The 14,927-nt window shown below is 46.6% G+C and overlaps 1 protein-coding gene across 2 annotated transcripts in view; it reads right to left on the bottom strand.

Moving 5' to 3' along the window:
* Nucleotides 1–1,929, bottom strand: part of SYS1 (SYS1 golgi trafficking protein) — a 36,205-nt gene extending 34,276 nt beyond the window's left edge. For both annotated transcript variants that reach the window (XM_025470214.3, XM_025470213.3), the window contains exon 1: nucleotides 1,768–1,929. In XM_025470214.3, the coding sequence (XP_025325999.1) occupies nucleotides 1,768–1,929 (162 nt within the window). The remainder of the gene's footprint in view (nucleotides 1–1,767) is intronic.
* Nucleotides 1,930–14,927: the final 12,998 nt, after the last annotated feature.

Below are 14,927 nucleotides of genomic sequence, written 5' to 3'. Positions count from 1 at the left end.
GAGCTCCAGGCTCCAGGACCTCCCAAGGAAAAAGCATTCATCCCAAAGCACAGAAGACAATAGGCCTCTCCATCAGTGTGGCAGCCTATTTCCAACAAGGTGCTTTCACAGACATCCACTATGGTATCTTATATGACTCCAAATAGCAGCCAGGAAGAGACTTACAAAGGAGAAGCCAAAGTCCAGAGATGAACATTAAGTAACTTGCCCAAAAGTGATATCATAATTAAAGAAAGAGTAAGGACTATTACAGGGTTCAGCAAACTGGTCCCCTACCAGTCAGACATCTAGTTTTGTACGTAAGGTCTTATGGAAACGCTACCACACCTATTTGCTTAGTACTGTCTCTGGCTGCTTTTGCACCACAGTGGCGTTATTGAGTAGTTGTGACCTAAAACCTTTACTATCTTGCCCTTTAAGAAAAAGTCTGCCAACTCCCGGTCTATAATCCAGGTGGTATGCATGAGATGACTCTTCAACAGAGCCCAGGATTTCCACAGGCTCTTCCCAGGAGGACAGAGGCTCCTAAGAGGCTACTTCTGGGCACCTGATATGTGTGCAACTTCCACCACTCTTGATATAATGCTACTGAATACCAAACATCTGCCCAGCATTGTCAGCTTACGAAGGCCTCTGACTCTAATCAACTCCTGTTATCCTCACAACCGCCATGCAAAGCTATTTTTATCATTACTGTTACCTCTTTTCAGATAATACCTTGCCCAAGGGCCAAGGGCTACACAGAGAGTAAGCAGCAGGAGCATTCTAGACCTCCTGGCTGAGAAGTGTGCTCATTACCATTCACCACAGCTGCTTCTCAGATGCAACCATCTCATAACCCATTACTTCAGAAAGCACTTTTCATCTTCCTAGGCACCTCTGGGGTCTCTGGGCCTCATAACATTTTGCTGAGAATTATTCCGCCCAGTTTCCAGGAGAGAAAACAGGCTCAGAAAAGTGAAGCAACTTGCCCAAAGTCCCATGGCTAGTACATCTGGACCCAGATTGGACGCTACACCTTTCTGAATCCAAAGTACAGGCTCTTTGTGTTACAGTCCACGACCTCTCTGCTACTGCTCTCATGATTTTGCAGAGGGGAAAACTAGAGTTCAGGGAGGACAACACTTGCCCCACATCATAGGGCTAGTAAACGGAATTTAAACAGAGGCCGGGGGTAGCCCCGGTGGCTCAGCGGTTTAGCTCCGCCTTCAGCCTAGGGCATGATCCTGGAGACCTGGGATCGAGTCCCACGTCGGGCTCCCTGCATGGAGCCTGCTTCTCCCTCTGCCTGTGTCTCTGCCTCTCTCTCTCTGTGTGTCTCTCATGAATAAATAAATAAAATCTTTAAAAAATAAAAAAAAAAACAGAGGCCCGATTCCAAAGTCTAGGCTGTTTCCATTACACCTCCATGAATGCTGTTTTATCCACCCCCCTCTCCAATATGGCACCTGAGAAGGTGAGGCCCAGGGAAGTGAAGTCACCTTCTCAGAGTGTCAGAAAGGAGATGCACCAGGTTGTTCATAAGGAACGTAGGCCTGTTCCTTATGATATCCAGGTCCTTTCCTTTGTACTAACAATCTGCCTCGGTGTCAGTGGTTTCCTCTCATGGATGGGGCACCTAAGGCTCAGAAGGATGAGATCCCTTTCCCAGGGCCACAATATGAGATGGTGGTCCAGCCACGGCTAGCCCCCAGGAGGGTCGGACCACAACACCCCCCCCCCCCCCACGAGGCCCAGACGCCGCCCGCGCCGGCCACGGGACCCTACCTCGGCGTCGAACATCTGGTCCAGCGAGGGGCTGCTGCGCACCAGCCCATCCACCAGCGCCAACCACAGGCCGAGCGAGCCGTAGTAGACGGTCTGCATGAGGACGATCTGCGACAGGATCAACAACGGGTCCCAGACGTAGCTGCGGAACTGGCCCGCCATGCCGGCCCGCAGGGCCCGGCCGCCACCCGGGGCCTGGGTCAGCGCCGCCGCGCCATGGAGCCGGGGCCGCCCCGGCACCTGCGAGAACACACGCCGGGCCTCAGCCAGCCGGCCGTCGCCATGGCAACGCCGCCCGGCCCGGGAGGAGGGACCCGGACGGAGGGAGCGAGCCCATTCCGGGAGTGGGGGGCGAAGGCGGGGTCGGACGGACCCATTCCCAGAGCGAGGGGAAGTCCTGCCCTTCCGGCTGTTCGGGCCCCGCCCGTCCACAGGCTCCTTTGGGGTTCACTCACCGGTGACGGACTCGAGGGTCGAAGCGTCCGAGTGCGGCCCAGCCTCACCTGCTAGCCCCCAAGACAGCGCCGACAGACGGGACCATGGAGGAGAAGCCCTAGCGGCCTAGAGAGGCAAAGATCCAGCGACCACGGCTCCAGCCGCGACGGCGTAGGAAAGAAGCGTTTCCGGGGATGGCGGTGGAGGGGGCGGGGCAGAGAGCGCGCAGGCGTGGTGGGCGCAACCTTCGGCTGAGCCTCCTTAGACCCCGCGGGGAGGGGGCCGCCGGGAAGCGGAGTCCGCACATGCGCAAGATGAAAAGTGAAGGCGAACGGAAGTGAGGCACGGGAGCCGTGGAACTTGCGTGCCCTCTACAGGGGAATCTTGAAGAAGGCGGCAACCGGGAGAGTAGGGAGAGGGGTGCGTGGGCCAGAGCAGGAAAAGATGCTTAGCAATGAACAAGTCGATAGATGTTGATTCTATTTCCTTTCTCCTCGTTAAAGTCCAGGATAAGGGGCAGCCCGGGTGGCTCAGTGGTTTGGTGCAGCCTTCAGCCCAGGGCCTGTTCCTGGAGACCCAGGATCGAGTCCCACGTCGGGCTCCCTGCAGGGAGCCTGCTTCTCCCTCGGCCTGTGTCTCTGCCTGTCTCTCTCTCTCTGTGTCTCTCATGAATAAATAAATTTTTTAAAATCTTAAAAAAAAAAATAACAAAGTCCAGGATAACTTTAAATGAACCTGCCAGCTCTTCCACGCATGACTTTGCCACTGTTTTCGTCTTACAGATAATTAAGGGTTGGAGAAGGAAAGCAACATACTGCTCCAAAGACACAGAGTTAGTGGAAGTCAGGAGTAGAATTCACGTGCCAACATCGCAGCACTGACTTCGTGCTACCGGGTGCCTGGAAGGTTTGGACCCATACGAATGGGATCGTCCCTGCCCTCTGACATAACCTGATTACTAGGAGGCAAACATCCTCCTAGTGGATCTTTGGGACTTGGAGCCCAAATGCATCACATGGGTATCCATTTATATTTGTATATACATATACATTTAAAATAGAAAAAAGGACAGGTGCTGAAGTCATACCTGGAAGCAGATTCTGACTGCCTGTCACCATGACTGTTTTCTCTCCCCCTTCTCTGAGTCCACATAGTGTATGTACACAGTCAGTAAATATTTGCTTAATGAGTCAAAACAGAAAGAGTAACAGCAAATTGATGAGTCACTTTATTCCTGCCCAGCCGACCCAAACCCCACCACTTCATTGAGCCTAGTCCCCCTTCTCCAGAATGGAAAGAAAGGAAGTAACCCATTCCAGGAAAAGAAGGTAGAGCCAATTCTACTAGCTGCGTGACCAGCAAGCCACTTCCTTCTTTAAACCCAGCTTTCCAGATTATGAAATACGGAGTTAGACAAGACTAATGTTTGCCAACATTCGATCTACCCTCCACTAATTAGTTTCCCGTTTAAACACTTATCAAAGGCACATGTAACTGCCAATCAGAACCTCTGAACGGCATGTGGTAATCGTATTATCACCTTGAGTTGATATGATTCCAGACAAGAGTAAAGAAACATGAGACTTTATTAAGAGTAAATAGGAGGTTTCCCTTATCATTTAGAAATCTTGTAAACAGTTCCCAGGGACTCCAGTTTAGAAGTTATTAAGGCCCAAAGATTTCTGAGGTGTTTCCAGCTCAACCATTCTTTTAAGTGGCTCAATTCAGATCAAGAAAAATATGTTCGAATCCCTCTGGTCCACTGATTATTCATATGATCTGCTGTTTCTGAGAAAACATCTTCTGTTTATCAAATACGCACGTGATCTTTCATCTTCACAATCTGAGAACGTGGATATTATCTTTTTTTTTTTTTAAGATTTTACTTATTTATTCATGAGAGACACAGAGAGAGAGAGGCAGAGACACAGGCAAAGGGAGAAGCAGGCTCCACACAGGGAGCCCGATGTGGGATTCTATCCCAGGCCTCCAGGATCAGGCCCTGGGCCGAAGGAGGCACTAAACTGCTGAGCCACCCAGGGGCTGCCCCTGTCTTTTTTAAAGTGAGGAAATGGAGACTCAGAAAGGGAGTGTGACTCTATGTAGGTAAGGGAGCTCATAAGCTGATCAGGGATTCAACCCCAAGACCCCTCATTCCAAAATGCAGATAACCATTCCTGAAGGGGGGTGGGGGGCAAAGGCAAAATAAGTGGTGGAGTAGTGAGGAGAAGCTCAGGAAAAGTGCTTGAGGGTTTGACTTAGTTTCCGTGAGCAGTTTGGTCTTCTTTCCAGGTGCTGGAATGTTTGGTTCCTCCTGAGTCAGGCCCTTACTTGAGTCACAGCTGGGCCCATTGGGCTCTCCCCACCTGTCACCTCCCACAGACAGAAAGCCCTCCCTGTCCATTCTCCGGAAATGGAGAATGGAAAACTCAGGTAGCCTGAGACGTTAGGGCACTGAATAGCTGGGGTGTGATGTCATTCCTAGAGCCTGGAGCTCACCTCTGGGAAACTTCTGTGGACCTGCAGGACAGTCTGTTGCAGTTTCCTGTTTGCTGTAGGAGTTCAGCTCTTGAATTCCCACCTTTCCTAGCTTGGGAAATGGGGCATCATCCTCTGTCTTAATTTGGGTACAGCAAGGAAACCAAGAGCTGGGGAAAACCACAGTAACTCCCTTAGCCAACCTCCTTGGCCCATTTTGAGAATCTGACCACAGGAAGCCTGGAGAAAAATGAGTTTTGGGTTCAGATCACAGAGTCTGAACTAGGGCCCCAATGGCCTGCCATGTGACTTTGGGAAAGTCCTACGCTAGGTTTTAGTATGCCAAAGAATAAAATGAAGGAGGAACATTGGACTCCAACTTGCAAATGCAGTCCCTGGCCTTGTGCCATCTGAATCAGCTGAGGAACGTATTATATTGTCAGATTCCCAGGCCTTGTTGCAAACCAAAGTCTGAATCTCCAAAGGAGAATGCAGAAATCTGGATATTTAAAGAGCTCCCCAAGTGATTCAGAGGTATGGCCAACATTTGGTAATTACAGAACAAGATGATCTGTAATTGACCTCAAACCAAATCCTCCTTCTAAGAGAAAATTGCTCTGTGACCTTGCCATGTCCGTGGCTCTCTTTAGGCCTCAGGGTTTTTTTCCATCTGTAATCTGAGGGGGTTGGACTGGAATAGCTGATCTCCAAGGGCCCTTCCCACACTGCTGGGTTTGTGATTCCAAACTTATGAATGAAATTTTAAACTTTAGGTCAGAGACTGAATGACAAACAGCCACAAACTGGGACAAACTGTCCTCCGGGTGCAGAGAAGAGGAGTGACTCTGGTTGCTTGGTCACTTATGCCACTTCCACACTGAACTCCCACTGTGGGTTTGCAAGGTCAACTCTTGTGGAGATCATTTTCCAGATCTACCCCCCATAAATCCCTTGGAGGATGTCCTCATACAGGTCTGTGGGCTTTGAGCCCTGTTATATTTGAAACCAAGCCCTACTACTATCTTGCTGGGTGACCTTGGAGAAGCTACTTCATTTCTGAGTCTCTGTTTCCTTCTCTATAAAAATGGCGATGAGAATAGTGCCCATGTTATGGGTTGTCCTGAGGATCAAATATGTGCTCACCATGCTACCTGATAGGCAGCATCATGGAAATGTTAGCAATATTAATTACTGTTATTTCTTCCCCTGGAATGTGGGAGTGTTAACACCTGATCTCTCAGATTTATGGGAAAGATCTGGGTGGATGTCAAAAAGAGTGAGCCCAGTGCCTGGCACACAGTAGGAGCTCAGTAAATGCAGTATCTTCTTTTCTTAATCCCATCCCACCTGCAGGGTTCTCCAACTCCCTCCCTTTCTCCCTTCTTCCTTCCCTAGGCTGCCCACTCACGTGATCCCTTTCAGGGAATGTTTGATGAAAACACTTCAGGAGAGACACGTGTCTCCGGAACAGGTTATGCAACTCTGCGCTCACACTTTTCTTCGGAAACTCCATGTGGGAGGTTGTATTTGGCTGCCTGTCCTCTGCATGGGCTCTGGCCAGTGATTTCCTCTCTCAGAAGAGAAACTGGAGAGAAAGAACTCACCGTTGTCTGTTTCTGTTTTCTCCTTCAGACTAAGAACCCTTTGTTACCCAGCGTATTTTTTGAGAGAGAGAGAGAGAGAGCTAGAGCGTTGAGGGCAGGGGTGGAGGGGTAGGGGGAGAGAGAGAGGGAGAGAGAGAATCTTAAACAGCCTTCATGCCCAGTGTGGAGCCTGATGTGGGGCTCAATCTCACTACTCTGAGATCATGACATGAGACTGTATCAGAAGTTGGACACTTGGGACGCCTGGGTGGCTCAGCGGTTGAGCGTCTACCTTCAGCTCAGGGCATGATCCTGGGGGTCCCGGGATCCAGTCCCACATCGGGCTCCTTGCAGGGAGTCTGCTTCTCCCTCGCCTGTGTCTCTGCCTCTCTTTCTCTCTGTGTCTCTCATGAATAAATAAAATCTTAAAAAAAAAAAAAAAAAGAACTCAGACACTTAACTGAACCACCTGGAGTTATTTTAAGGGCTGTGTGTGCCTCTGAGGAACATTTGCTGAGTTACATACTGTGTGCTAGATATTTGATCTCGCTTGATTCTTATTTACTTTCTAAAACAAGATTGTAAATTGTAGATACAATTAATAGTCCCAGGAAACCAAGGCTCAGAGGAGGAAATTCAATGGTCAGTGTTTTTCTGCAAGTCGTCTCTCTATGGAGGGTGGATGCTGCCAGGGATTCCAGCAGGTGGCTGGGCCTCCGAGGGTACTGTTTCTCTTGAATAAAGAACTCTGATCCAGGGAATGGTTACCAGGTCCAAGACACCCCCCAGGAGGAAAAGAAGTGAGATTTTCTGAAAACAGTTGCTCTACTCCCTGGGCTTTTTGACTCTGCCACATACTATACTCTCTGCCTCTCCCTAGAAATGATTCCTTGCTCTGACTTGAAGAATTCAGGACTTCATTTTAAGAAGAAAAGCTGTTCTCTTCACCTCCCTTTTCATCATTCAATCAATCATTTGATAAATATTCACTGAGCATTTACTATGTGCCAGAAACTGAATAAAGTAAATAAAGAGGAAAAACCCTTGAGTATATGTTCTCATGGAGGGGAAAGACAATAAGCAAGTCAACCAACAGTGTAAAACTTCTCATCAAGTCTTGAGAAGAGCTATGAAGAAAAATGGAGGCCAGGGGATGAGAACAACAGAAGAGGGAGGGTGAGAGTGATTACTTCAGAAATGGCAGTCAGCAAAGACCTCTCTGAAGAGGTGGCACTTAAGTAGAGATGTGATAGAAGTGAAGGATGAAGCCAACTGGTATCAGGAAAGAACATTCCAGAGAGAAAGAACTCAAATGCAAAGCCCTGAGGCAGGAATGAGATTGGCATATTCTCCGAATAGCAAGGCCAGCGTGGCAGGAACAGGGAGCAGTGGAGGCCATGGCCATCTGCCCTAGCCCATGAATTTCCAGCTTACAGTTCATCATTCACCTTACAACACCTGCTAGGACCTGTGTGGGGTGCACGGGTGCAGTTAGGCAGGAGAGATGAGAAGAGGAAAGCAGATTCATTCATTCACTTATCCAACAAATGTATATTATTGTGTGCTCACTATGTAGCAGGTACTGTGCTAGCCTCTGGGTAGAGAAAACAGACTTAGTCCCTCCCCTTGGGGAGCTTCTGATCTAGCAGGGGAAATACACAACAAAGCCAGAAAACAAAATAGTGATTGTAGGAATACAAGTTGTAGCGTATGCTATGAAGGAAGCTAAGTGAAAGAAGTTGGGCAGGAAGACAATTTGGCCTTAGGGGAAAGTCTCTCTGAGGAAGTGGTAAAAGTAGTAGACCGTAAAGATGAGTGGAGTTACCCAGGGCAAAGATGTGCCAGGGGAAGGAGACAGTGTTTATCACAGCCCTGTCATCACAGGAGGATTCTTATTAATTGGAGGAGGAAACAGACCCATGGCGTGGGTGGATTGCCCGTGCCATAAGTCAAATGGTTGACGAGGCTTCAGCTGAGGTTCTTTGCCTCACTGCCCCATTTCTGCTACACCAGCAGCTTTTGCTGTTTGCAAAGAGCAGATTATGATTTCTGTGGCATCTAGAAAATGCACTATCTCCACCTTGACTGGCTATGTTGGATGGAAGCTGGAGGAAAGGACCTCAAAAGGGCAGGGAAAGCTGGGAGGAGCAGGAAAACACTGGATGTTGGTAAACTGGGGTTCAAAGCATCGCACTCTGATCTCTACACTGCGGTCCTTGGGCTGTAGCATGTGAATCCCATGGTGCTATGCGTCCCATGGGTAAGCGCTCAGATGATGGTCTCTGTCAGAGACACAGAGGAAACAGGGTGTTTGGAAGGAGCTCAGGGCTAGAAATCAAGGGACTGGGATTTAGATGAAGCTTTGTAACCTGGACAGCTCACTTTGCCTCTCTGAGCTTTATTTCCTCAATAATAAACTGGTCATAATAACACCAGCCCTGGCTACCCTCTAGGACAGTTTGAGGTATGTAAATACAATAATTTAGACAAAATATCTTTGAAGAACAGTCTAGCACTCTGTGAATGGTTAGGATTGTTATCATTATCATCTGTGCTTTTCTCCAGCCATCAGAGTAGGGAACTACAGGGGAAGCACAAGTTTAGTACACAGGAGGTTCTCAGGGACAAATCTCTCAATCTCTTTTCCGGCATCTTCCTCTCTGCTCCTTTGGGGATGGGACACTTTGAAATGTTTTTGTGGGAACACCAGGATTCAGAGGTATTAACTTAGTTGACAACATAGGGAAACTGAATCAGAGAAAGCTGATTTTAATCCTGTATTCATCAGCTGTTGCTGCATAACACCCCCCCCCCCCCCCCGCCATCGAATTGGCATGTATTTTTCAATCATGGATTTGCAGGTCAGCTGGGGCAGCTTTGTTACAGCTTTGTTGTCTCCTCTCTAAGCCTGTTTTCCCATCTGTAGAATAGAAGTAACATTACCAACTTCATGGAGTTGGAGTGAGGATGATGTTCAACACTCCCTTTGAACTAAAGATACCCTCTGTTCAGGGTACTTTACAAGGTAGGTGATGTTCACCCTCTAGGCACACTAGTAATCCAAGAAGCAGTTTGACCTAAAAATTCTCACTCTGGGAGACAATGCAGGCCATTGGCTACACCAATCAGACTGCCTCCCAAACTCAAACTAGAAAGAGAGTCAGTCAGTCAAAGAGAGAGGGGCACACATCCAGGAAGAAGAGACACCCTCAAAGACCACTCAGGTTTTAAGAGCTGGAGGTAAGGTGGCCAGCCCCTGGAATCATCTCAGTTCTTACATCTTCCTTTCTGTTTTAGTCTTTAGCTGTCCTGTATCCTTCCAAAAGACCTAAGCCCTCTTTTCTTAAGGAGTCTAAAGTGAGGCATGGTTTTTTGCAACTGCAGGAGCTGTACATACACAGAGAAGATGCATATAGAGTTGCCAGCCCAGAGCTTGGCATATAATAGGTCCTTAGCCACTGGTGGCTACTGTTCCCTAACCAGGGAGCTGCTTGAAAGCAAGGACAGTGTCTCACTCACCAGGATTTTCAATAAACCTCTCACATAGAAGATGTTCATCAAACGTTTACTGGATAGATGAGCAAATGAGTGAATGCCTATGTCTGAACCTGTAAGGACAAAAAACCAAATGGCATTCATTCATTTACCTATACAACACACATTTACTGGACACTGACTTGTGGCAGATCTTGGGCAAGATGCTAGGGATACATCCATGCACAAGAACATGTCCCTGCTCTCACAGAGTTTACGTCTGGTTGGGAAACACGATAAATAAGGAAAAGGATAAAGACATGATGTCAGGTGAGGAAAGTGTTATGACAAAACAAAATAAAGCAAAGCAAGGAGAAAGTGATTGGAGGGGGTGGGGCTATCTTTAGAATTCTTTGCCATCCCTCCAGTGGGTGCTGACTCACTGTATGGGCCTTGGTTTGCCTGTCTTACAATGGGGGTGCTGTTGGGATGAACAGTCTGGGAGGGTCCTTCCTTGTCCAGGGTTCCCAGGTTCTGTGGTTATGCAAGGCAGTGGCTGGACATTACACGGCCTCTGGAAACTCCAGGCTGTCAGTATCTGGAACTGGAGAGAGATTTGCATGGAATGAGGATGACCAAAGAGCATTGGCACTGTTCTGGGAGAGAGAGCCCCACGCCCACTCTCTCAGCTGTTCTGAAAATAGTGACATGATTACCTGTTATTTACTTTGTGTGAGGAGCTTTTGGCAAGAAAGCTTCCCAACTCAAGACTCCTAGAGGGAGAACTCTGTGATCATAAAAATGGATATCATTTATGTGGCGGGTGTTGTGCAAAGTACCATACTCTCAACACACGTGGCTCCCAAGCTACTAAAGAGAAACTGAGATGCAGAGAGGTAAAATGTCTTGTCTCGGGTCGAGGGTTATAGCCCCCAGATCTCTCTGACCCTGAAGCCTGTGCCCTTAATCTCCAACATAAGAGAGAAAGGGATGTTTGTCCAAGGGGAGGGACTGATGGAGTGACAGCGATCTCAGGAGAAGGAGAGAGGAAAGCTAGAAAGAAAAGGTGAGAGGGTTTTGAGAAGCCTTCCAGGAGCGGAGGCATTTGATCTGGGCCATTACAGAAAGGATTAGTTGTAGTTTCTTGGGTTAGGTGTCTCTGGATGCGCCAGGTGTACACCCAGACTTGATTACCTTTGGCCTCGGAGGCCTGAGAAAAGGGACGGGGCAGCTTTACCCCAGTTATAAGCCAGATCTCAGCTCCTTTTTGAGCTGCCTGCTGACTCTCTGAATCACTTTTCTGTGCTCGAAAGGAAGCTGGCAGGAGGATCTGTGCGTGGCCCATGCCATCTTCCAGACTCCCTCTATCTCAGGGGCAAAACCAAGGAAGGGCCAGAATGTAGGGGGCATGGACTCAGTACCCAGAACTTCACTTTATTTCATCTTCCTAATTACCCCAAGAGGTAGGTCTTTTATCCCCCCACTGAGGAGCAAAGTGATCTTTAAACTTTCCTCTCACTGGTGAGTGCCAGAAAAGAGGATTTTAATCAAGAATTTCTGGCCCCAATACCTGGGTGGGTTTTGTTTGCTTGCTTGGTTTTTGTTTTGTTTTGTTGTATTTTACTTCAGTCTCATGTAGGGGAATTGAGGACTTCAATTCAGTTCACCTTTGATTACAGCATTTTGTTTTGTAGGAGTCACAGAAGAACCCATTAAGACGTTTTAAAAGGCCTCAGAGTCTGTTCAAATAGTTTTTAACCTCTTGGGGATCAGGAAGAGAGAATCTGAGGTTTCTTGCCCCAGAAATTTGCATAGAGATACATAGGATATGGAAGTAATGATCATCCATGTTTCCCCTTGTCCCCAGTTCAAGAAGAACAGGGAAAAACCCTACAAATCTACAAATAACCACATTCAAACGTGTTTCATGCCTTCGGAGAGATTCTCAGAACACAGAGAAGGGGAAATTAATTCCTTCATTTCAGGAGCTTGGGATAGCTTTATCTATAAGATAGCTTTTTTATAGAAAGCTCTCTTATAGAAGAGCTTCTGGTGTCTAACCTGGTAGTATTTAATCTTTTTGTCAGTCTGCTTTCCAAATGATCATTGAACAACTATGTATTTCTGGCACTTTTTTTAGTTGACTGCTAATCCTTTTTCATAAAGAGTTTAAATAGTTGCAAAGGTTGCAATTTCTGATGTATTATAAATTCATACACTCAAAAATAGATGTTTATAGCATTCTTTTCATTATATACAGTTGAATTAAATACCTACAATTTGATACCTACAACCATCCATTTAAAAAATACATGAATGGGGGTGCCTGGCTGGCTTGGTGGGTAGAGCATGCAACCCTTGATCTCTGGGTCCTGAGTCTGAGCCCCATTTTGGGTGTAGAGATTACTAAAATCAATCAATCAATCAATCAATCATGAATAGGCTCTTCTCTAATGGAAATTTCACATCATTCTTTTTTCTATTCAAACTCAAATTTCCACTCCATGTTTCAGCACATAAACATTTTACCATAATTTTTTTTTTCACCCCTCTAGCATAGGGAGCTTGAACTCATGATCCTGAGATTAAAAGTTGAATGCTCTACAGACTGAGCCAGCCAGGCACCTAACCAATAATATTATTCTTAAATGCTTAAATAGCTTATTGATAGCACTATCATACTTTTCTGCCTAAAAAAATTACATAAATTGAATCATTATTTTACCTTCCACGACCTTACGACTAGGTATTCAAATTCTCTATCATTACAATTATCATGAAAACACAATCTTTTTAAAAAGATTTTATTTATTCATGAGAGACACAGAGAGAGAGGCAGAGACACAGGCTGAGGAAGGAGAAGCAGGCTCCATGCAAGGAGCCCAATGTGGGACTGGATCCCAGGAAGCAGGGATCACGCCCTGAGGCGAAGGCAAACGCCCAACCACTGAGCCACCCAGGTATCCCCATAAAAACACAATTGATCAAAGCAGTTTAAATATATTACAGTTTTTTGAAGTCCTAAAAGCATTTTTAATGGTGTTTTGGAGATAAAACTGAAATAAAATGAACTACATATATTTAAAGTGTGCAATTTGACATATGTATACACTGGTGAAACCAGTTCTACAAATTTTGATAAATAATTATTAAACAAAAAAAGTAAAACTGAGTAATGTTTCCTTCTCCATTCGTCCACATGGCTCTGGAGGGATATTGCTTGTGCAAGAATGAGACAGACTTTAGCAATAATTTTATTTCTACTTTTAATTTTTATAGCTGTCAAGCAGTGGGTGCCAGAGTCAGATTGTACTGGTTCAATTGTTGTGGGTGATTTAGGCACCCACAGAGGCTAGGCACTTTAGGGAACATGGCCATTACTAAAAATTAAATTATATAAACTTATAATTAAATAAACTATATTAGAAACAAAGGAAACACTTTGTACTCAAGACTCATGACTTCCTAGTTATTTCATTAGATCTTATTGTTATCCATGGTCTTGATATTATTTGCGCCTATTATTTTGCACTATGTGTGGTAGAAATACTGCTCATCTCTAACCAACTCTGTGTTCAATGACATCACACTGGGAATTTGAAATCAGGTGGGAGTATTTATACCACAGAAATTGACAAATGGTACAAATTAGCATTTCCTGCTTCCCCCAACCTATTGTTAAACATTTATCAGCACACCACTGGCTGTAAGAAGTTGGTGGGAATAAAAGGAGTTTTGTTATAGCGATGTGTTGACAGATAACCAAAAACGCATAGTGACCTATCATCAAAAATTATTTTAATGATCTATGTACTAACAACTATATTAGGCCCTCCTGGGACTGTGTGGAAAGCAAAGATTGCAAAAACCATCTGACTTGCGAAAGAATATCTTACTGACGTGAAATCCACTCATTTTCTCAGTATATTTCTCAATCCGAGGGAAGGGTATGGCGAAAAAAATTGGGGAAAAAATTGCTTACCTTTAAATCCCTGGGGAAAAATAGGATCCACATTTGAAGCTTGCTTTACAGTCAAGGATCTCTCCAGCGTGAGGTTTTCCATCCTTTTGCTAATAATTGAGGGAAGAGGAGAAATCACTCCCAACTCTCTACTCTGCAAAGTATATGAATTCAGTTTGCCGACAGAGGCCAAAATACCCTGGTTATGAAGCCGTACCTCTGCCTTAGAAGGATACACACAGAAATCAATCAGGGTGAGAAACCAGTCTAGTCACCTTTGGTACTTTGATTAATTTTGATATGATGCTTCCTCCTAGTAATTCTAACAGTATCTGTACCTGGAGACCCCCAGAGGATTTCCACCTCCAACCCTTCCCTACAGCTTGGGGGGGGGGGGTGTAGTGGTAAGGCCAACTCAACTTTCTTTTACAAAGGGTGGGAGCAGATCTGGGATAGACTCGCAGACTAGTTCTGAGAGACGGAACTTTTTCTGAAGTTCAAAACCTGGAAAAAGAAATCCCTTAAAACAGAGGTCAGCCATCGTAAGACCAAAAAGTCTACCCTGATGGGGGTACCCTTGGTTTTTGTTCAGCCTGCTGCTAAAAAATGGCTTGCACATTTTTAAATAGGGAGAAAATCAAAACAAGGATATTTCGTGACACCTAAAAATTATACGAAATACAAATTTCAGTGTTCCATAAATAGTGTTTCATTAGAACACAGCCGCGTTCTTTCTTTTTTAAGTATTTGTGGCTGCTTTCGAGCTACGAAGCTGGAGTTTAAGTATGACAAGACACCGAATGGCCCGCAAAGATTGAACTATTTAGCTCTTTACAGGGAAAGTTTGCTGACCCCTCAAGCCTATGCACGTTCACGTCCCATTTGGAATGTGTTCCGTACCCTGGGGGGGGGGGGGGAGTGTAGCGGGTTTGGGGAGCGCCGGCCTCCAGGGAAGACCCTGGGCGAGTCCGTGGCCTCAGTTTCCCCAGGTATAAAACGAGGTTAGACGCAGGGATCTCCGGGGGCCTGCCTGGGAGGACATCAAAAGAGTAAATGGGACAGGGACTCGGGGTGGATCTGGAGCGGGCGGCTGCGCGCCAGGCGGGTCCCTCGGGGTTTCCAGCCGCGTGGGCGGCCGGAGCGCCCCGAGGCCCAGCTTTCGCCGGGGAATTCCGGGCGGGGTGCGGCGGCGGGGCGGGGCGGGGCCGGGGCGGGGCCGGTCACCGCCT

This window comes from Canis lupus, chromosome 24, assembly GCF_003254725.2.
Source record: "Canis lupus dingo isolate Sandy chromosome 24, ASM325472v2, whole genome shotgun sequence".
In the NCBI taxonomy this organism is placed as follows: Eukaryota; Metazoa; Chordata; class Mammalia; order Carnivora; family Canidae; genus Canis; species Canis lupus.
Note: the sequence above shows the minus strand (reverse complement) of the source record. Positions and strands in the feature narration are given on the sequence as shown.